At 44.9% G+C, this 24682-nt stretch overlaps 1 protein-coding gene across 1 annotated transcript in view; it reads left to right on the forward strand.

Moving 5' to 3' along the window:
* The window catches only part of LOC124621875 (myogenesis-regulating glycosidase), a 247832-nt gene that overhangs the window by 213303 nt on the left and 9847 nt on the right, over nucleotides 1-24682 (forward strand). The window contains exons 9-10 of the mRNA XM_047147340.1: nucleotides 914-1114; nucleotides 16410-16721. Of these exons, the coding sequence (XP_047003296.1) occupies nucleotides 914-1114; nucleotides 16410-16721 (513 nt within the window). The remainder of the gene's footprint in view (nucleotides 1-913; nucleotides 1115-16409; nucleotides 16722-24682) is intronic.

A 24682-nucleotide genomic window follows, 5' to 3' on the forward strand; every position in this document is an offset into this window, starting at 1 on the left:
AGTGTTCAGCCACATGTGAAACGTCAACCACGACCTGCAACAAATATTGAATAGCATATTTCATGACAATTGGATTGGTCGTCGAAGCACCACACCATGGCCCGCACGTTCACCGGATCTGACGTCCCCGGATTTCTTTTTGTGGGGTAGATTGAAGGATATTAGCTATCGTGATCCACCGACAACGCCTGACAACATGGGTCAGCGCATTGTCGATGCATGTGCGAACATTACGGAAGGCGAACTACTCGTTGTTGAGAGGAATGTCGTTACACGTATTGCCAAATGCCCTGAGGTTGACGGACATCATTTTGAGCATTTATTGCATTAATGTGGTATTACAGGTAATCACGCTGTAACAACATCCGTTCTCAGAAATAATAAGTTCACTAAGGTACATGTATCACTTTGGAACAACCGAAATAAAATGTTCAAACGTACCTACGTTTTGTATTTTAATTTAAAAAACCTACCTGTTACCAAGTGTTCGTCTAAAACTGTGAGCCATATGTTTGTGACAATTACAGCGCCATCTATCACAAAGCGAAAAAAGTGATCCAACTAAAACATTCATATTTCTTTACGTCCTACACGAATATGCAATAAAAAATGGGGATTCCTATTTAAGAAAAACTCAATTGATATCTGTATGAACTACGGCAGCGCCATCTAGCGGGCCAACCATAGCGCCATCTGGTTTCCCCCTTCACGCTAGACAAGTTGCGTTGTTTGTAGTTTTTTCGTTTGATGCTTATTTCGTGAGATATTTGGCCCTGTCACGATCAATGGACCACCCTGAATACATAATTAAGTTTGTTCGTAACCCGCAGAGCGCGAGCCTTAACCGCACCTGGCCAGTTTTTCTTTAATTAATCAGCTCGTTTGATGGTTGTCCGCCTGAACTCGTGTGCAGGTGGCGTGGCTGCAGCAGCGGCTGCGGGGCGTGCAGGAGCGCTACCACGTGACGGCTTTCTACCTGGAGGTGGGCACCGCCACGGACCAGCCGCAGTTCTACCAGTACTCGCGGCCGCTCTACTCTCCCGACGAGTACAAGACCGTCTTCACCGAGAGCGTGCTGCGCGCCGGCTGTCCCGTCGTCGGCGTCACCGGTGCCGTAAGTTCTGAGTCCTCCGGTCGTCTCAGGCCGCTACTGACGAGCGTGCCTGCGCCTTCACTTCTACTGTCTTTACTAATACACTACTGGCCATTAAAATTGCTACACCTCGAAGATGACGTGCTACAGACGCGAAATTTAACCGACAGGAAGAAGATGCTGTGATATTCAAATGATTAGCTTTTCACATCATTCACACAAGGTAGGCGCAGGTGACGATACCTACAACGTGCTGACATGAGGAAGGCTTCCAACTGATTTCTCATACACAAACAGCAGTTGACCGGCGTTGCCAGGTGAAACGTTAATGTGATGCCTCCTGTAAGGAGGAGAAATGCGTACAATTACGTTTCCGACTTTGATAAAGCTCGGATTGTAGCCTATCGCGATTGCTGTTTGTCGTATCGCGACACTGCTGCTCGCGTTGGTCGAGCTCCAATGACTGTTAGCGGAATATGGAATCGGTGGGTTCAGGAGGATAATACGGAACGTCGTGCTGGATCCCAACGGCCTCGTACTACTAGCAGTCGAGATGACAGGCATCATATCCGCATGGCTGTAACGGATCGTGCAGCCACGCCTCGATCCCTGAGTCAACAGATGGGGACGTTTGCAAGACAACAACCATCTGCACGAACAGTTCGACGACGTGTGCAGCAGCATGGACTATCAGCTCGGCGACCATTGCTGCGGTTTCCCTTGACGCTGCATCACAGACAGGAGCGCCTGCGATGGTGTACTCAACGACGAACCTGGGTGCAATAACGGCAAAACGTCATTTTTTCGGATGAATCCAGGTTCTGTTTACAGCATCATGGTGGTCGCATCCGCGTTTGGCGACATCTCGGTGAACGCACATTGGAGGCGTGTATTCGTCATTGCCATACTGGCGTATCACCCGGCGTGAAGGTATGGGGTGCCATTGGTTACACGTCTCGGTCACCTCTTCTTCGCATTGGCGGCACTTTGAACAGTGGACGTTACATTTCAGATGTGTTACGACCCGTGGCTCTACCCTTCATTCGATCCCTGCGAAACCCTACATTTCAGCAGGATAATGCACGACCGCATGTTGCAAGTCCTGTACGGGCCTTTCTGGATACAGAAAATGTTCGACTGTTGCCGCGGCCAGCACATTCTCCAGATCTCTCACCAAGTGAAAACGTCTGGTCAATGGTAGCCGAGCAACTGGCTCGTCACAATACACCAGTCACTACTCTTGATGAACTGTGGTATCGTGTTGAAGCTGCATGGGCAGCTGTACCTATACACGCCATCCAAACTCTGTTTGAATCAATGCCCAGGCATATCAAGACCGTCATTACGGCCAGAGGTGGTTGTTCTGGGTACTGATTTCTCAGGATCTATGCGAGCAAATTGCGTGAAAATGTAATCATATGTCAGTTGTAGTATAATATATTTGTCCAAGGAATACCCGTGTATCATCTACATTTCTTCTTGGTGTAGCAATTTTAATGGCCAGTAGGGTATTTTAATTTGTTGCAGAATTGACAAGGGAAACTTCCCATCGCAAGCACCTCAGTTTTAATGGTACGATCGACCAGTGGAGAGCCCGACAAAAACTAAACACAGATCAAGCATGAAAACAGGAAGAAAGTATGCTGAACTGTCAAAAAACAAACAAAATGGAAACAGTGGATGGTCCAAGCTTGAGATACGCAAGATTATGCGAATTGATAGAGCCAAGGTACCGTGGTGACCTGCTCACGTTGTCGGACTGAAAAAGCGGAGATACACGTTTAAATCTCCCTCCTGCCTTTTTTTTCACAAAATTTTGAACTCTCCGTCTGGTCATTGAAGTGTCTGTTCGCTGTATCCACATTTGTGTGTGTGCCAATGACAGGACGGACAGTTAATAATTTAGTGAAAAAGAAGATATTTTGCTGCGAGGGAGATTTGAACACTGATCTCCTGTTTTGCAAACCAACAGGGTGACGACCTAACCACGACATCTTGGCTCTGCCATTTCGCTTGATGTTGCATGTCTTCAGGTTGGAAAGTTCACTGTTTGTATTTTTCTCCTGTTTTCGTACGTCAGTACAGCACCTTCCTGTTTTTATACTTCATCTGCATTCAGTTTTTCACGGGCTATCCATTGGGCGTGCGATGAGGAAATTCCCTTGTGAGTAGTGCGTTTGTCTGAGATATCTCAAGGTTCTGCGACACGTGGCCTGTTACCTCGAAAGATACCAAGCTGCTATCATGAATCTTGGTGATGGTGTCAGTACTTCTCTATGTATTCGCCCTTCAATGCAACACATTTTTCCCAACCTCGAATGTCGAATGACGCGGAGGAAATATTAGTTGTATAACCTTGAAAGCGGCACAGAGGAGGCGGTGGGAAGGAGGGCGGAACTTTCATTCTCGCTCAAATGCAGCTAATGATACGTTACTCAACACAAGCACATAAATACGAATATTAATTGACTGCTTGTATAGACCACACGTACCTGTTTATCGTCGGCACTTGTCTTCTCGATGCTGCACCACCAACTAAAACTTAATCGTGTAACTGTTTATTTAATTGGTTGTATGTTGGGGGAGCACACACATGATGAGAACCACAAGTATCTGATAAAGATTACATATATTCTACCAGTAAAACACGTCAATGTGGGTCGCACTGTTCGTACACTGTTTACGTCACACAACAGACGTAAGTTTTAATTAGTACTTCGGCCACTATGGTCTACAAGATGCGTGAAAAGTTTGGTGAATGGTCTCAGAAAGTAAATAAAGCAGCAGTTACAAACAAAATGTATTTAGTGACCTTCAAAGTAATCATCATTAGCTACAACACACTTCTGACATTGGTTGTAAAGCTGCTGAAAAATCACGAGACGTGGCCCTATCAGTATGATCCGCAGGCCAAGCGACGGCCAGTCGGATGGTGTTCATCGTTTTTCCTGCCTCCCTCTGGGAGAAATTCATGATGGATCAAGGTGATCAACTTCGTCTTAATGTCTTTTGTCAGGCACCGTTTTTTCAGGAGGTGGGCAAGCTGATGAACATCACACCATTGACTGTCGCTTGGTCTCCGGATCATTGTTGTAGCATCAGGTCTCATACGTGTAATGATGCGGATGTGCAACAAAACGTGCCAATTGTGCTTGAAGTGATTCCACGAGAAGAGTTTTGCTGACAGTTTGCAACAGCTTTACAACCGATGTCAGAAGTGTGTTGTAGCTAATAGTCACTATTTTGAAGGCCAATAACGGTGTTTTGTTTGTAACCCTTCTTTCCTCTATTTTCGAAGAACATTCACCGAACTTTTCAGGTGCATCTTGTCTTTGCAGTACATTGAAACCTACTGCCCCCATCTCTAGTCACACTGTTCGTTTACTAGTATATCAGTCACTAAAAAACCACTTTTCAGAGAATTATCTATACTTTTGATAGTAGGCACAGTTTCTTGTAATTAACATTACTTCACCCTGACGCTGCTACAAATCACCTTCACGAGTTTCTACGCACCGTATATTACGGCGGATAAGATATAAATCTTCCTCAAAGATATTTAGTTTTATTATATCCTCACCCCATAAGATGACCCCCAAACTATCAACGGCCTTAAATTTAGTTTATAATATAGATAATCCGGGTAATAACAAAAAAAAATGGCTCTGAGCACTATGGGACTTAACTTCTGGGGTCATCAGTCCCCTAGAACTTAGAACTACTTAAACTTAACTAACCTAAGGACATCACACACATCCATGCCCAAGGCAGGATTAGAACCTGCGACCGTAGCGGTCGCGCGGATCCAGACTGTGGCGCCTAGAACCGCTCGGCCACTTCGGCCGGCCAGACTTAGAAATAAGCGTTGCAGAATGAGTATAATAACAGGGGTAGAATTGTTACACTATGTGATAAAAAGTATCTCGACTCTCCCAAAAACATACGTTATTCATATTAGGTGTATTGTGCTGCCACCTACTGCCAGGTACTCCACATCAGCGATCTCAGGAATCATTAGTCATCATGAGAGAGCAGAATGGGGCGCTCCGCGGAATTCACGGACTTCGAACGTGGTCAGGTGATTGGATGTAACTTGTGTCATATGTCTGTACACGAGATGTCCACGCTCCTAAACATCCCTACGCCCACTGTTTCCGATGTGATAGTGATGTGGAAACTTGAAGGGACACGTACAGCACAAAAGCGTACATACCGACCTCATCTGTTGACTGACAAAGGCCGCCGACATTTGAAGAGGGTCGCAGTGTGTATTAGGCAGACATCTACCCACACCATCATACAGGAATTCCAAACCGCATCTGAATCCACTGCAAGTACTATGGCAGTTAGGCGGGAGGTGAGAAAACTTTGGATTTCATGGTCGAGCGGCTGCCCATAAGCACACATCACGCCATTAAATGCCAAACAACGCCTCGCTTGGTGAAAGTAGCGTAAACATTGGACGAATGAACAGTGGAAAAACGTTGTGTGGGGTGACGAATCACGATACGCTATGTGGCTATACTATGGCAGGATGTGGGTACAGCGAATGCCCGGTGATCGGCATCTGCCAGTGTAGTGCCAACAGTAAAATTCGGAGGCGGTGGTGTTATGGTGTGATGTGTTTTTCATGGAGGGGGCTTGCACCCATTGTAGTTTTGCGTGGCACTATCACAGCACAGGCCTACATTGATGTTTCAAGCACCATTTTGCTTCCCACTGTTGAAGAGCGATTCGTGGATTGCGATTGTACCTTTCAGAACGATCGAGCACCTGTTCATAATGCACGGCCTGTGGAGGAGTTGTTACACGACAATAACATGCCTGTAATGGACTGGCCTACACAGAATCGTGACCTGAATCCTATAGAACACCTGTGGGATATTTTGGAACGCCGACTTCGTGCCAGGCCTCACCGACAGACATCGATGCATCTCCTCAGTGCAGCGCTCCGTGAAGAATGGGCTGTCATTCCCCAAGAAACCTTGCAGCACCTGACTGAACATATACCTGTGAGAGTGGAAGCTGTAATCAAGGCTAAGGGTAGGCTAACACCATATTGAATTCCTGCATTACCAATGGAGGGTGCCACGAACTTGTAAGTCATTTGCAGCCAGGAGTCCGGATACTTTTGATCACATCGTGCATGTTGTTGCAAGTGATATGAGTAGGAATTATCCACTGATGTGGGCACGTGCCAGTCGAGAGCACGGCAAAGAATTTAAACATACAGTAGGTAGGTGCAGTCGTTTCATGAACAGAAAAAATCTGGTAATGTGCCAGAAAAGAAAATTTGCTCAGAAATTAGCGAAAGATGTTGACCATAAAGTTACGGGTTTTTATACATTTCTTATTCATATGAGGAAAAAATATAACTTTCCACTATCTCATATTGGAAATATGGATGAAAAACCTATGAACTCCAATGTGATAAACAAAAGAACTGTGGAAACGAGGGCCGGCCGCGGTGACCGTGCTGTTCTAGGCGCTTCAGTCCGGAACCGCGAGACTGCTACGGTCGCAGGTTCGAATCCTGCCTCGGGCATGGATGTGTGTGATGTCCTTAGGTTAGTTAGGTTTAAGTAGTTCTAAGTTCTAGGGGACTGATGACCTCAGATGTTAAGTCCCATAGTGCTCAGAGCCATTTGAACCATTTAGCCATTTGTGGAAACGAAAGGCGTAGTAACTGTTCAGGTCAGAAATATAGGCCACGAAAAGACCAGGTTTGCAGCAGTATTAACATGCATGGCAGATGGAAAAAAATTAAAACTTATGGTCATTTGAAAGCGGTTAACCTTTCCTAGAATAAAATTTTCACCAAGCATTTCTGTAAATTTTCTCGAAAGCGGAGGGATGGACGGTAATAGTGTAAAATTGTGGCTGGATAATGTGTGGCAGAGGTGACAAGGTGCTCTACGAAATCAACCAAGTTTCCTGGTATGGGATATGTTTCGCAGTCACATAACTGAGAATACCGAAAATCACATCAGAAGAAGAAATACTAAGATTGATGTTATACCCGATGGTTTATCTTTGATGGTACATCTTTTAGACGTCTCTCTGAATAAAGTATTCAAAGACCACATGCGCGAACAATGGAATAATAGGATGACGAGTGGCGAAAAGTCGTATACGAAAGATGGAGCTATGCCCGCTGCACCACTTGACAAAGTGGAGTGGAAACACTGATCAAATCCATCAAGAAGAGTGGGATTTCCAGTGCTATGAACGGTACTGAGGGCTGTTTGTTATGGGATACTGACGACGAATCAGAAATCGATTCACAACGTGCATATGACGAGCCTGTCAACAACGAAAGTGAGAATGTACTTGAGGAGCTGCTTTCCTTAGATGATGATTGTGAGGATTTTGCAGCGTTTTAAATGTATTGATGTGTGCTTTATTTTATTTTATAAAGGTTTTAATTTGTACAAATTTCAAACTATGTTTTATATCTGTCGTATAAGACGACCCCGATTTTGGGTGCCTTTTTTTTATGCTTCAACTATCGTCTTATCTGCCTAAATATACGGTAATTGTTTCGCGACGCGACTGAATATTGATCTCACGACACGAGGTACGAACGACAGTATTTCCAGTCATAAATTTTAACTGCACATGGTTTATAGACCTCACTCTCTCAATTACAGTGTTCACTGAATTAGGTCAAGTCCACGCTTGTTGATTCAGTAAGCATCACGGCGGGGCTGGTTGTTACCTCTACGACAAGACACACGAATGCAGAAAGTACGCTTTTCACAATAATTTAATAATAGTTTACCAATGAACACAGATATAGAATATACAACCTCTATGGTGAACGCTTTAAGTGTTCCTGGCAACGTAAAACAGCCGGCGGTTTGTAGGGCACACATCCAGTAATACTCGTGGCTCGCACAATGAAATCTCAAGCACGAATTCACTAACATTCACAATCCACGCTCTCAAGAGAGGCTACCATCAATTATTAGGCGGGCAGTGATAACTACAATTCGCTTACAAGCGCCATTTTGGCTGTACGCTAAACGGTTCACCTCCAAAGGCGCTTGTCACTCAATGGTTTCTTCATCCGAGGAAAGCGGAAGCAGTCACGGGTGCAATGTAGAGAGAGTACAAGGGATGAGGCAAAATTCGATGGCTCAGAATGGCTCTGAGCACTATGGGACTTAACGTCTGAGGTCATCAGTCCACTAGAACTTGGAACTACTTAAACCTAACTAACCTAAGGACATCACACACATCCATGCCCGAGACAGGATTCGAACCTGCGACCGTAGCGGTCGCTCGGTTCCAGACTGTAGCGCCTAGAACCGCTCGGCCACTCAGGCCGGCTCGATGGCTCACAGATGCAGCATGTGTCCTGTATAGTACGAATTAAGGTTGTGCCGTGGAGCAAAAACACACCTCTGTCTCGAAATCTGCCAGAGTGTCCAAAGAAATTCTGGTGCTATGTGAAGTACGCCAGCGGCAGGACGCAAGCAATACCTTCAATACATGATAGCGGTGGTAATGTTGCCAATGACAGTGCCACTTAAGCGGAGTTAATTAAACACGGTTTTCCGAAATTCCTTCACAAATACGACGAAGTACGAGTACAATATAGACTGGAGGACTTGGCTTTATTAAGTGATTTATGCTGCCTCGCTACAAGGACGATATCTACTTCTAAGTTTCTCATGTAGGAAGCTGATCTTGACTCTTAATTCAGGAATATTTATTTCGTATTGTTTGGCGAAAGATTGTCGAAAAACTGCGTTTAGTAACTTTGATTTAGTGGCACTGTGATCAGTAACATCAGCGTGGTGGTCGTGCGGTGACGGTATTGACTGCGTCTTGCCGCTTGTGTATATTACATACAACCAGAAGCTCTCTACGTTTTGTGCCAGATTTCGAGAGAGAGTTTAGTTGTGGAAATTATTAAAAGCATCTCGCACTGAAATTCGTGCAGAATTTCGAGCTTCTGTAAAACTTCGCCAACCTTTGAAATTGTAAGTTCTTTTAAATTTGGCAAGCTTTTTTAGTTGCTTCTGCAACAGTGTTCTGACCTCAATTGCCGTCGATACTACATTTTTGAATTTAAATCATATAAGGTTTTTTCTTACATAGTCAGTCAAAAAATTTCTCGGCTGGTCCCGGCGGAGGTTCGAGTCCTCCCTCGGGCATGGGTGTGTGTGTTTGTTCTTAGGATAATTTAGGTTAAGTAGTGTGTAAGCTTAGGGACTGATGACCTTAGCAGTTAAGTCCCATAGAGTTTACACTGGACTCGCATTCGGGAGGACGACGGTTCAATCCCGCGTCCGGCCATCCTGATTTAGGTTTTCCGTGATTTCCCTAAATCACTCCAGGCAAATGCCGGGAGGGTTCCTTTCAAAGGGCACGGCTGACTTCCTTCCCCTTCCTTCCGTACTCCGATGAGACCGATGACCTCGCTGTCTGGTCTCCTCCCCCCAAAAACAACAACAATCCATAAGATTTCACACACATTTGAACAATTTTTTTCAAAAATTCTGTGTAAGCTTGTTGTAAATTTCCCAGACTTTTATGAAATAATAATGTCTACTTATCCACCAAATTTTCCTTTGCCTTTTCTATTCATGCCTTTTATAAAATATGAATAAATTTCATACAGTGTGTCTGTACTTAAAGTTCCATTTTAAGAACGCTGCAGAAAGTGAATCTTTGATCATAATAACGTCAAATTTAAGCAGCATAATATTGATACAGGGGGAAGCATCATGGATCAAAACATAATGAACGAAAATTTTACCAATAGATGGCGCTGCAAACTTCTTAACGTAAATGGTGTGGCTGCAAATGAAAGATGAATCGCAATATGACAGCTTTGGTTTGAGTTGCATATTACACCATCTGTGCTGTTCAAAGTGCATGACTGCACAAGCTGGCAGCCGACATCTGTGACACTGTTTGTTAGGTAAGATCAACCACTACGGCAAGGTCGTACCACCTCGTATGGAAAAAATCGGTTTTCAATTGTCCTGAGGCATAAACAGCATAAAAACTAAAATGACATCGATTTTTATTTGTAGTGAGACCAAAAAACCGTATAAAAAGTAAAATTACAACGGTTTTTACGACTATTTGTTCTGGGGCCAAGAACTGCATAAAAACAAAATGACATCGGTTTTTAATTGTCATGAAAATGGCACAAGACATGTTCAGTATGCTGTCCACTGTTTTTTGCCATAAGATGAAATCACGAAACAGCCTGTACCACAACCTACTGGAGTGTCTCGGCGATCACGTTCAGAATGCGTTGCACAGTGCGTGCCTTCACTTCAGCTACGTTCGTAACTGGAGCACTGAACACAAAATCTTTCAGGTAACACCATAGCCAGCATTCACACGGATTAATATCTGTAATCTGGATGGCCGGGCTGTAGGGAAATGACCGCTGATATTTCTAGCATTTCAGAAATGCCTCTGCAGTAGCCTCTTCACTGGCTGTGCGATACACAGAGGAGCGCCATCTTGGACCAAAATGATCTACCCACACATGCACGCTGTTGTAGGGTTAGAAGACTTTGATGTGCAATAGACTCTCACAGCGTTTACCAGTGACAGTACAGGTAACAGAGCCCGGAGGACTCATCTCGAAAAAATGCCGACCTACGATAAAAGACGCCGTCAACTCGCACCACACAGTGGTCTTTGCAAAATGAAGTGGTATCGGTTGATGGGTGCGCACATTTTCCGTTGTCCTTATTCAGCAGCTCTGCGTATTGACATGTTCTTGTAGATGGAAAGCTATATGGCAAGCTGGATAGAGGGATTGCAGAGGAGCAGTTCGGATTTAGAAGGGGAAAAGGAACAAGAGATGATATTGGCCTGTTAAGAACTATAGGGGAAAGACATTATACAAAGGTACAGAAATCTTTGCTGTTTTTATAGGTTTAGAAAAGGCTTTTAACAGAGTTCAGTGGAACAAGCTGATGGATATTTTGATGAGGAAAGGAGTAGATTGGAAAGAGAGGCGACTGATACAGAATCTATATTTACACCAGAAAGTAAGGATAAGGATTGGAAATGAAATGTCAGAAAGAAGCAGCATTGGACGAGGTGTTAGACAACGATGTTGCCTTTCCCCACTGTTGTTTAACGCATACCTTGAAGAGATTATTGCGAAAGGCTTAGATGGGAAAAGAGAAATATGTATTCGTGTAAAGTGAATAGAAGGTATAAGATTTGTTGATGACATGGTATTAGTGGCAGGATGTGAGCGGACAGCGAATAACATGCTGAAAGATCTGAATGAAGCTTGTGTGGAATATGGGATGCAAATAAACACAGCAAAAACAAAGAGTATGGTCATCAGTACAAGACGCAGACTGCCCAATATTAAAATAGGACAGTCTAGCATTAGCCAAGTAAGTGCATTTAAATATCTCGGAAGCACAATAACTGAAGACTTGAGATGTCACCAGGAGGTGAAAACTCGAATTGCCATAGCGAAGGAGGCTTTCAACAGAAAGAGGAGACTCTTATGTGGCAAATTAGATAAAGGACTAAGGAAAAGGCTTGGCAAATGTTTTGTCTGGTGTGTCGCACTATTTGGGGCAGAAAAATGGACGCTGAGACGAGAGGATGAAAAAAGGTTACAGGCAATTGAGAGGTGGATGTGGAGGAGAATGGAGAGAATAAGCTGGATGGAAAGAATGAGTAATGAAAGACTATTGGAAAGGATTGGTGAGAGAAGATGTCTGCTGAAGGTTGAAAGAGAAGGGAAAAAGAACTGGTTGGGACATTCATTGTGAAGGGAGTGCTTGCTAGCAGATGCTTTGGAAGGATTGGTTTGTGGGAGAAGACTGAGAGGAAGAAGGAGATACAAGATGATAGACGACATAAAGGGAAGAGGAAAATATGCACACCTGAAGAGGATGGCAGAAGACCGGACAGCCTCGAGAACTACCATGTGAAAACCTGCCTTTTGGCAGAACACTGATGATGATGGTAGATAGAAATGTGTTTCATCTGTCCACAGAATAAAATGTTCCATAGCCGTTCATTGTCCACTTCCATGCGAGCAAGAAATTCCGGGAAGGTCGGCAGGAAACAACTCCTGAACGTGGGTGATTTTGTATTTTCGTAGGATTTTATGCACCGTGCTAACAGGCGGGTCCAATGTTCGAGCAATTCCCCGTGCACTGCCTGTTTGCACACCACCGCCCGACTCTTCCTGCAATGTTCTGGTCATATCTTCGACAGACTTTGGATCAACTGCTTTCCTCCCTCTCCCGTTTTACGCTTCAAAAGAACTTATCGTTTCGAATTTTGTAACCATTTTCAGCAGATCCTTAGTAGACGTTGGAGCAGTGTCATACCTTAAGTGTGTCCAAAACTTCTGCACAGTTACCGTCCTTGTAAAAGAGCCTTACCACATCGTGCGATCCTTCACACAGTCAATCATGTTGGGGATCTCGGAAACAAACTGAGGAACAGCCGTGTGGCACGCGCCTCTTGGTGGGCGTTTCTGACGCTTACAGCACCATCTATTGATCAAAGTTTTGTTACATTGTTTTTGCTCCACGACGTTTCCCCCTACTTCAATAATATGCGGTTCAAGTTTGACGTCATTCTGAGCCATGGTTCTCTTTCTACAGCGTTACGAAACTGGAACTTTAATTATGGTCACCCTATACCGTCAGCATAATTTCGGTTTGTTTGCAGTTTAAGTAACGCAAATACTCAAAACAAGAAAAAGAAAAAAAGTTATCGCAGAAGGAGTCGGCCTTTCAGTACGGTTCAGAGGCCGCTGCGGTAACCGCCACCCACAATATACGTTAACATAAAAGGCTCATACCTCCGCGAAACACGCTAGATATGCTATTTTTTTCTAAACACTTGGTCATCTGGAGTCCCTTCCACTTCTGTTGCTTTCATTTCTGGCCAAGCTCCGCATATTCCGTAAATCTGGATGAAATCAGTCACCTCGCCGAGTGTCAACTTAGTTTGCGGGGGCGGTAAAGGGCCCTACACTCGCACCGACCGAACGACCATCGTATCGGACTTGTGTAGCGTTTTGGCCAGCCGACCGACTGTCACGTCTTTCTTCATCCGATAAACTGTGCCCTGTGTAGCATTGTCGTCCCAACTGCCCTACAAAAGTTCGTCTTTTACCACTGCGCATGGGATTAAATTGTGCAGATGCCCGTCTACCTTTATATTTCGATATTTAAGTTTTAGTTCCGATATTTAACGGAAACCAAAACTAAAAACCGAAATACAGATAGATTAAATCTTAATTTTCATTTCCGATATGGCTCAGAAATCAAACCTAGAAACGGAAATATAGATAGTCAACGGATTTTTATTTAGGAATTAATAAACTGGCGTCATTGTTACAAGTATTAGCAAAATCCAGCAGATAACCAAGCCTTCCGCGATGAATAGCGAAGTGTAGGACTTTTCTTTTTACATTTCTCACAGTTGCTAATGCTTCATTTCTAATGCATCTGTTGTATTTACTAGATAATGTGCAACACCGCCATTTGTAGTCCTCTAATTTGAAATGAACTTGCTAAACTTTCTGGGGACATCTTGTACTCTACATACATACATACATACATACATAAATTAATAACTTTTACATGAATGTCTTTTCTTCTATTTACTTTGCTTTTTTAGGATGTATTTCCCAGACAACTATAAAACACGTTGCAGGTAACATTTTATATTATAATTATGAAGATACAATTACACTTTACTTGTGTTCCTCAGAGCTTCTCCCAGTGGCTAGAAACTGTAATGTCGCTAACAGCCTCTCCTCCCAGCTTTCAGCCTTTCATTACTGTGCCGTATTCTTGTTTGTTGAGAATGTGCTGACGATGTTCAGCAACTGCTGAATTACGAAACCACCTCCTTAAGTAACACAGCATCAGTGAGTTAATTTCTTTCTTTGCGTTAGCCATTTCTTTATCCACAGCTTTCTCGGCTTTTATTGGCCCTGTTACCTTTAAAACAGCCTAGACAAATCGCAGTTTTTTGTTATTGTATAAAATCAAGCAGCATCTCATTGAAAATAAGCTCATGGATTTGTTATAGTACGATAAAAAATTACTTGATAGTTGACGCCTGTCGCTTGCCGTTACAGTATTGCCACATCGGCTGCTCGCTATTTCTCAGTTATAGGTGACACACACATATGATGCGGATCACTTCTCAGATGTTGTTAATGTATGACGCGGAGCGATGTTGGAAGCGACCGCCGCGAGGCACCACACAAATGGCAAATGCGCTGTCAACAGCTTACTTTAAGTGGCCAAAGGCTACGGTAGACGACGCGTTTTGTAGCCCAGAATTTAAACTCATGTACCAAGCTAACCACAACCATGTTACGTGGAGTGCATCCAACAGAACGGCGGTCGAAAATCTGTGGTAGAATTAAAATCACGATCTCTTTGTTCACAGCGATTAAAGCTAACCTCTAGGGGGAAACTTAAGACAGAAAAAATTTCAGTTTCAGCCTTGAAAGCTAACTGTAATTGCTCGCTGTCATTGGTTACCTGTAACCATCCTCACGCTGGCTACACGAGCTGCCATGTTACCAAGGATGAGCAGTCCTTGCTGGCATTTGGTCGCATATTATACGCAACACACAGATTCCAAATTAAAAAAAGATTGATAGGAAGAAAAAATAAGTACAAATAAAAAAGTCAATACGGCGATGAAAATGACGCAGCGCGATATTAGAAATAAAACATTGCATTTAAACTAATTAACTGAATAAAAATAATGATCAAATTTCTTTGTTTAGATTTAGAAACAAAAAAATTCGTTACATGTGATGATATTCGAGCTGACGAAGTACACTTCGGGTGCATCCGTTAACCATTACGCTATGACACAACACCCGGTTAAGAAGCGATAACCTAGTCGCATCAATGAATTACAGTCTTAAAAAACTCAGGTTCACACAATGTCGTGCGAAGCTTATTTAATGTAAGCCAACCGCTGTGCTTGTAACCGTTAATGTGACAATGAATCGCTTCGTGTGTGGAAGTAGCCAGTAGTGTTTGGTTAGTGCTGCGTATTAAATGTGTTTATTTCATTAGCTTCGTTGTGTGTGTGTGTGTGTGTGTGTGTGTGTGTGTGTGTGTGTGTGTGTGCTGGTTTTGCTGTTGTCATTATGTGTGCTGAAACATAAAATAAAACGTGGCAGACCTGTGATTGGGAATCCAGAAATATCAAGAAAGAATATCAGACAAGGAATTGGAAGTGAAATGACCAATTGTTCTGGCAGTCTGGGAACAGTGGATGGTTCTGGCGTGCATTGAGCGCTTTGAAGGAAGGAAACCAGCTCTAATGCGTGAAGTGTCAACTATCAAGTACATCTACATCTACGTGATTACTCCGCTATTCAAAATAAAGTGCCTGGCAGAGGGTTCAGTGAACCACCTTCAAGCTGTCTCTCTACCGTTCCACCGGCCGGAGTGGCCGAGCGGTTCTAGGCGCTACAGTCGGGAGCCGCGTCACCGCTACGGTCGCAGGTTCGAATCCTGCCTCGGGCATGGATATGTGTGATGTCCTTAGGTTAGTTAGGTTTAAGTAGTTCTAAGTTCCAGGGGACTGATAACCTCAGCTGTTAAGTCCCATAGTGCTCGGAGCCATTTGAACCATTTTGAAAAAGGCCTTTGTGTTAATGATTTCCACACCAATTCACATATCATGTCTGTGGCACTACCTTTCCTATTTCGCGACAACACTAAACGAGCTGCCCTTCTTTGAACTTTTTCGATGTCATCCATCAGTCTCGCCTGATGCGGATGCCACAACGCACAGCAATACTCCAGAATAGGGTGGACAAGCGTGGTGTAAGAATTCTCATTAGTAGACCTGTTGCAAGTTCTAAGTGTTCTGCCAATGAATCGCAGCCTTCGGTTTGCTCTACCCACAACATTATCTATGTGGTCATTCCAATTTAGGTTATTTGTAATTGTAATTCCTAAGTATTTAGTTGAATTTACAGCCTTCAGATTTGTGTGACTTATCGCGTAATCGAAATTTAGCAGATTTCTTTTAGTACTCGTGTGAATAACTTCACACTTTTCTTTATTCAGGGTCAGTTGCCACTTTTCGCACCATGCAGATATCTGATCTAAATCATTTTGCAATTCGTTTTGGGCATTTTAATAGAACTGTATAAATAACTCGCTGTCAGCGATACGAATGGGGCGGCGCTGTATTCGCTGAGTTCAGTCAGTCACAACGTGTGTAGGCTGCCACGAAATCGATCGGTCAATCGACCGATAAAACTGGTGCCTGTGAGCGAGCCGTGTGACAAGTGAAACACGGGACGCAGGTGCGGCGGCCGCGGGCGCCGGTGTTCGTGTCGCTGCCGCTGGCCGCAGGCACGTGGGCGGCGCTGCAGTCGGTGATCCCGGCCATGCTGGCGTACGGCGTGGCGGGCTACCCGCTGGTGATGCCGGGGGCGGCGGGCGGAGACCTGCAGGCAGAGGGCGCGGACGGCGGCGAGCCGGACCGCGAGCTGTACGCCCGCTGGCTGCAGCTGGTGCACTTCCTGCCCGTGGTGCGCTACCGCCTGCTGCCCAGCGCCTACGACGAGCAGCTCGTCGACGTCGCCAAGGAGCTGACCGCACTGCGCGCCAAGACGGTCAGTGCTTGTACTAAGTCGCCAATTCGAGAGAGGTCGTGTTGCCCTCTCTCCCATCCCACAAACAACACTTTTTTTTAAAAGAGTCGTGTTACCAACTTAACCTGCTGGTACAGTACTTTATTTATACAACCAGCTTCTGTCATCTGACCATTATCAGGTTCTCACACAGAACTACGAGGGTCACTCCAAAAGAAATGCACACTATTTTTGTAAAAACACAGTTTTCATTCTGCATGTGTGAAAGTATTACTGTGTGTAGAAACATCCTTCCCGCTTGTTCTCAAACTTAGTTCAACCTGTTCCCGTGAGTGGCGCCGTTACAGCATGTCTTCAAAATGGCTGCTACACTTGACGTTCGTCAGAAGCAACGTGCTGTCATAGAATTCCTGTGCTGTGAAAACGAGACAGTGGGAAACATCCACAAGAGGTTTAAAAAAGTGTATGGAGATGCTGCTGTCGATCGCAGTAAAGCTAGTCGGTGGGCAAGCAGGTTACGTGATGAAAGCGGGCACAGCAATATTGAGGATTGTCCTCGCAGCGGCAGGCCTCGTACTGCACACACTCCAGGCAATGTGCAGAGAGTTAACGAACTGGTGACTGCTGACAGATGTATCACAGTGAACGAATTGTCACGCTACGTTGGGATAGGGGAAGAAAGTGTTTGCAGAATACTAAAAGTGTCAGCGTTAAAAAAGTTTGAAAGACTCTCTTCGTGGAACAAGGTTTGAAGATAATGACTCCCTTGTGCACGCTGCCGAAGAGTGGCGCCAACACGTTGGTCCACAATTTTACCGTGCGGGTATATAGGCGCTGGTTCCAAGATGGCGTAAGGCAGTTGAGAGGGATGGAAATTATTTGGAGAAATGAAAATATTGTTCCTAAAGGATGTATCCACACACTGTAAAACTTTCAAACATGTAGATTAAAACATGGACTTAAAAAAATAGTGTGCATTTCCTTTGGAGTGACCTTTGTATTAGGCGAAATACACTGAAGTGCCAAAGAAACTGGTATAGGCATGCGTATTCAAATACAGAGATATGTAAACAGACAGAATACGGCGCTGCGGTCGGCAACGCTTATATAAGACAACAAGTGTCTGGTGCAGTTGTCAGATAGGTTACTGCTGCTACAATAGCAGGTTGTCAAGATTTAAGTGAGTTTGAACGTGGCGCACGAGCTGTGGGACACAGCATCTCCGAAGTAGCGATTAAGTGGCAATTTTCCCGTATGACCAATTCACGACTGTACCGTGAATATCAAGGATTCGGTAAAACATCAAATCTTCGACATAGATGTGCCCGGAAAAACATCCTGCAAGGTCGGGACCAACGACGACTGAAGAGAATCGTTCAACGTGACAGAAGTGTAACCCTTCCGCAAATTGCTGCAGATTTAAATTCTGGGCCACCAACAAGCGTGGCGTGTGAACCATTCAACGATGCATCATCGATATGGGCATACAGAGCCGAAGGCCCACTCATGTACCCTTGATGACTTGCACGACACAAAATTTTATGCCTCGCCTGGGCTCTGTCAAAATTGGACTGTTGATGACTGGAAACATGTTGCCTGGTCGGACGAGTCTCATTTCAAATTGTATCAAGCATATGGACGTGTATTGATATGGAGACAACCTCATGAACCCATGGACCCTGCATGTCAGCAGGGGACTGTTCAAGCAGGTGGAGACTCTGTAAAGGTGTGGGTCAAACATGACAACATGACCCTGACAGGTGACATGTACGTAAGCGTTCTGTCTGATCACTTGCATCCAAGCATGTGCATTGTACATTACGACGGAATTGGTTAATTCCAGCAGGACAATACGACAACCCACACATACAGAATTACTGCAGAGTGACTTCAGGAACGCTCTTCTGAGTTTAAACACTTTCGCTGGCCACCAAACTTCCCAGGCATGAACATTATGGAGGATATCTGGGATGCTTTGCGAAGTGCTGTTCGGAAGAGATCTCCACCCGCTCATACTCTTGCGGATTTATGGACAGCCAGCGGGATTCATGGTGTCAATTCCCTCCAGCGTTACTTCAAACATTAGTCGAGTCCATGCGACGTCGTGTTGCAGCACTTCTCTGTGCTCGCAGGGGCCCTACACGATATTAGGCTGGTGTGCCAGTTTCTTTAGCTCTTCTGTGTATAAATAGTTATTGTCAGGTGTAAAACCATGAATAATAGACTGTTATCACAGTGTAATATCAGTGTAAATGTGTGGCGTGAATCTGTTCAGTGTTAACACTGATGTGACAACAATCATGGGTTAGCAATATGCACATATACAGATGACAGTAGTATCACGTAAACAAGGTGTAAAAGGGCGGTTGTAGACGCTAGAGTCTGGAAACGCGCGACTGCTACGGTCGCAGGTTCGAATCCTCCCTCGGACCTGGATGTGTGTGATGTCCTTAGGTTAGTTAGGTTTAAGTAGTTCTGAGTTCTAGGGGACTGATGACCTCAGAAGTTAAGTCCCATAGTGCTCAGAGCCATTTGAACCATTTGTAAAAGGGCACTGCATTGGTGGAGCTGTTATTTGTACTCGGGTTATTCAGGTGAAAAGGTGTCCAACATGACTGGAATTAACAGACTTCGAACGCAGAATGGTAGTTTGTGCTAGACACATGGGACATTACATTTCAGAAATCATTAGGGAATTCAATATTCCGATCTACAGCATCAAGAGTGTGCCGAGAATACCAGATTTCGGGCATTGCCTCTTACCACGGACTACACAGTGGCTTACGGCCTTCACTTAACGACCGAGAGCAGCGGTGTTTGCGTAGAGTTGTCAGTGCCAACAGACAAGCAACATTGCATGAAATCACCGCAGCAATCAATGTGGGACGACGACGAATTTATCGTTTAGAACAATGAGGCGAATTTTGGTGTTAATGGGCTATGGCAGCAGGCGACAGATGCGAGTACCTTTGCTAACAGCACGACATCGCCTGCAGCGTCTCTTCTAGGCTTGTGACCATATCACTTGGATCCTAGACCAGTGGAACAACGTGGCCGGGCCAGGTGAGTCTTCATTTCAGTTGCTAAGAGCCAATGGAGGGGATCGAGTGTCCACAGGCACTACAAAACCAAGGACCTAAGTTGTCAACGAGGTACGGTGCAAGCTGGTGGTGGCTCCATAATGGTGTACACTGTGTTTACATGCAATGGAGTCAGTCTTCTGGTCACACTAATTAAACACTGACTGGAAATGGTTAAGTTTGGTAGCTTGGAGACCATTTGCAGCCATTTACGGACTTTGTGTTCCCAAACAACGATGTCATGTCACTGCGCCAGAAATGTTCCCAACTGGTTTAAAGAAAATTCTGGACAATTCGAGCAAATGATCTAGCCACCAGGATCGCCTGACACGGCTCCCGTCGGATATTTATGGGATGTAATTGAGAGGTCAGTTCGTGCACAACATACTGCCATGTCGAGTTGCTGCGTTATGCCAGGAAGGAGGAGGCTCGACACGGCGTTTGGAGGTGTCCCATGACTTTCGCCACCTCAGTGTAGTTTTACAGGACTAAGTACACTCCATAACACAGTTTTTATACATGGTGATCCATTGATAGTGACCGGCCAAATATCTCACGAAATAAGCATCAAACGAAAAAACTACGAGTACAAAGAACGAAACTCGTCTAGCTTGAAGGGGGAATCCAGATGGCGCTATGGTTGGCCCGCTAGATGGCGCTGCCATAGGTGAAACGGATATCAACTGCGTTTTTCTAAATAGGAACCCCCATTTTTATTACATAATTGTGTAGTACGTGAAGAAATATGAATGTTTTAGCTGGACCACTTTTTTCGCTTTGTGACAGATGGTGCTGTAATAGTTACAAACGTATAAGTGCGTGGTATCACGTAACATTCCGCCAGTGCGGACGGTATTTGCTTCGTGATACATTACCCGTGTTAAAATGGACCGTTTACCAATTGCGGAAAAGGTCGATTTCGTGTTGATGTATGGCTATTGTGATCAAAATGCTCAACGGGCGTCTGCTATGTATGCTGCTCGGTATCCTGGACGACATCATCCAAGTGTCCGAACCGTTCGCCGGATACTTACGTTATTTAAGGAAACAGGAAGTGTTCAGCCACATGTGAAAAGTCAACCACGACCTGCAACAAATGATGATGCCCAAGTATGTGTTTAGCTGCTGTCGCGGCTGATCCGCACATTAGTAGTAGACAAATAGGAATCTCAAAAACGTCGGTGTTGAGAATGCTACATCAACATCGATTGCACCCATACCATATTTCTATGCACAAGGAATTGCATGGCGACGGTTTTGAACGTCGTGTACAGTTCTGCCACTGGGCACAAGAGAAATTACAGGACAATGACAGATTTTTTGTACGCGTTCTATTTAACGACTAACTGTCATTCACCAACAGCGGTAACGCAAACGGGCATAATGTGCCCTATTGGGCAACGGAAAATCCACGATGGCTGCGAAAAGTGAAACATCAGCGACCTTGGCGGGTTAATGTATGGTGCGGCATTATGAGAGGAAGGATAACTGGCCCCCATTTTATCGATGGCAATCTAAATGGTGCAATGTATGCTGATTTCCTACGTAATGTCCTACCGATGTTAGTACAAGATGTTTCACTGCATGACAGAATGGCGATGTACTTCCAACATGATGGATGTCCGGCACATAGCTCGCGTGCGGTTGAAGCGGTATTGAGTAGCATGTTTCATGACAGGTGGATTCGTCGTCGAAGCACCATGCCATGGCATGCACGTTCACCGGATCTGACGTCCCCGGATTTCTTTCTGTGGGGAAAGTTGAAGGATATTTGCTGTCGTGATCCACCGACAACGCCCTGACAACATGCGTCAGCGCATTGACAATGCATGTTCGAACATTACGGAAGGCGAACTACTCGCTGTTAAGAGGAATGTCGTTACACGTATTGGCAAATGCATTGAGGTTTAAGGGACATCATTTTGAGCATTTATTGCATTAATGTGATATTTACAGGCAATCTCGCTGTAACAGCATGCGTTCTCAGAAATGATAAGTTCACAAAGGTACATGCATCACATAGGAACAACCGGAATAAAATGTTTAAACGTACCTGCGTTCAGTATTTTTATTTAAAAAACCTACCTGTTACCCACTGTTGATCTAAAAAATTGTGACCCATATGTTTGTGACTATTACAGCGCCATCTATCACAAAGCGAAAAAAGTGGTCCAACTAAAACATTCATATTTCTTTACGTACTTCACGAATATGTAATAAAAATGGGGTTGATATTAAAAAAAAAAAACGCACTTGATATCCGTTTGACCTATGGCAGCGCCATCTAGCGGGCCAACCATAGCGCCATCTGATTTTCGCCTTCAAGCTAGACACGTTTCGTTTGACGCTTATTTCGTGAGATATTTGGCCCGGCCACGATCAATGGACCACCCTGGAGATTGACGACATAATTTGTCTTACGATATGATAGCAGTGTATTATTCAAGTTTTATCACATGACGATTACGATTTTATGTTTCGCCTAAGACAGCACTGTGAATACTTTTATGTGAGAACCTGATTACAGTCAAACGACTGAAACTGGTTTTATAAGTAAAGTACTTTACCAACAGCTCAAGACGATAATGAGAAAATTTTCAAATGTATGAGAGCTGTGAGACACCCTCTCCTAAAAATGTATTGGAACCATTTTTTATTTATCTTCATATGGACTATCCAGGATCACGTAACGACAGTTCTTTGTCTTTCTCTGTCGTTTGCTATTTTTCCAGTACTTCTCCACACGGTAACGTTTCCTTTCTTTCGTCCATGTTGTTCCTGATTTCTTATTTATTCTGCCCAGAAAGTCATCTAAATTTAGTATTTTACTGTCGGTTTATGTAGGTACGATATGCAGCCAGTCCTTTTTTATGGGTCCGTACATCGATCGGTAAAAATGGAACCCTTATGGGATGTAGGTATGATATGCAGCCAGTCTCTTTTTATGGTTCCGTACCTCGATCGGTAAAAATGGAACCCTTATGGGATCACTTTGTTGTACGTCTATCGGTCTGTCGGTCTGTTTGTGTGTCCGACTTTTCCGCACAACCATTTTTCTCAGGGACGGGTGGATGTATCAAGTGGAAATTTGTCACATACACTCCTGGAAATTGAAATAAGAACACCGTGAATTCATTGTCCCAGGAAGGGGAAACTTTATTGACACATTCCTGGGGTCAGATACATCACATGATCACACTGACAGAACCACAGGCACATAGACACAGGCAACAGAGCATGCACAATGTCGGCACTAGTACAGTGTATATCCACCTTTCGCAGCAATGCAGGCTGCTATTCTCCCATGGAGACGATCGTAGAGATGCTGGATGTAGTCCTGTGGAACGGCTTGCCATGCCATTTCCACCTGGCGCCTCAGTTGGACCAGCGTTCGTGCTGGACGTGCAGACCGCGTGAGACGACGCTTCATCCAGTCCCAAACATGCTCAATGGGGGACAGATCCGGAGATCTTGCTGGCCAGGGTAGTTGACTTACACCTTCTAGAGCACGTTGGGTGGCACGGGATACATGCGGACTTGTATTGTCCTGTTGGAACAGCAAGTTCCCTTTCCGGTCTAGGAATTGTAGAACGATGGGTTCGATGACGGTTTGGATGTACCGTGCACTATTCAGTGTCCCCTCGACGATCACCAGTGGTGTACGGCCAGTGTAGGAGATCGCTCCCCACACCATGATGCCGGGTGTTGGCCCTGTGTGCCTCGGTCGTATGCAGTCCTGATTGTGGCGCTCACCTGCACGGCGCCAAACACGCATACGACCATCATTGGCACCAAGGCAGAAGCGACTCTCATCGCTGAAGACGACACGTCTCCATTCGTCCCTCCATTCACGCCTGTCGCGACACCACTGGAGGCGGGCTGCACGATGTTGGGGCGTGAGCGGAAGACGGCCTAACGGTGTGCGGGACCGTAGCCCAGCCTCATGGAGACGGTTGCGAATGGTCCTCGCCGATACCCCAGGAGCAACAGTGTTCCTAATTTGCTGGGAAGTGGCGGTGCGGTCCCCTGCGGCACTGCGTAGGATCCTACGGTCTTGGCGTGCATCCGTGCGTCGCTGCGGTCCGATCCCAGGTCGACGGGCACGTGCACCTTCCGCCGACCACTGGCGACAACATCGATGTACTGTGGAGACCTCACGCCCCACGTGTTGAGCAATTCGGCGGTACGTCCACCCGGCCTCCCGCATGCCCACTATACGCCCTCGCTCAAAGTCCGTCAACTGCACATACGGTTCACGTCCACGCTGTCGCGGCATGCTACCAGTGTTAAAGACTGCGATGGAGCTCCGTATGCCACGGCAAACTGGCTGACACTGACGGCGGCGGTGCACAAATGCTGCGCAGCTAACGCCATTCGACGGCCAACACCGCGGTTCCTGGTGTGTCCGCTGTGCCGTGCGTGTGATCATTGCTTGTACAGCCCTCTCGCAGTGTCCGGAGCAAGTGTGGTGGGTCTGACACACCGGTGTTAATGTGTTCTTTTTTCCATTTCCAGGAGTGTATTAGGGTCTATTGTTCCTTGGCGATGTAAAAAAGTGGTTGTTCTAGGTCAATGCAATCAAAAGATACGGCCATTTATGTCACATACTCCTATTTTGATACTCGCAACCTCGCTCACCAAAACATATAGGGTACTTCCCGTCCACCTCCAATCAAGAAATTTGGCAGGAACCAAGGTAACACAGTATTAACAAGGAAAAAATATCCTAAAACTGTTAATTTATAATTATATCATACGGAAAAAATATTTATTTTGTGACTTGTTGTTCGCATTCAAGCTTGAAACTGAAACATTCTCGGAAGTCTTTTAATCCCTTGGGTCGGTATCTTGCCAGTATCAACGTAGATAAGAGTCAAAAACTGTCGAGACCCTCGATTCTCG

This window comes from Schistocerca americana, chromosome 7, assembly GCF_021461395.2.
Source record: "Schistocerca americana isolate TAMUIC-IGC-003095 chromosome 7, iqSchAmer2.1, whole genome shotgun sequence".
NCBI lineage: Eukaryota > Metazoa > Arthropoda > Insecta > Orthoptera > Acrididae > Schistocerca > Schistocerca americana.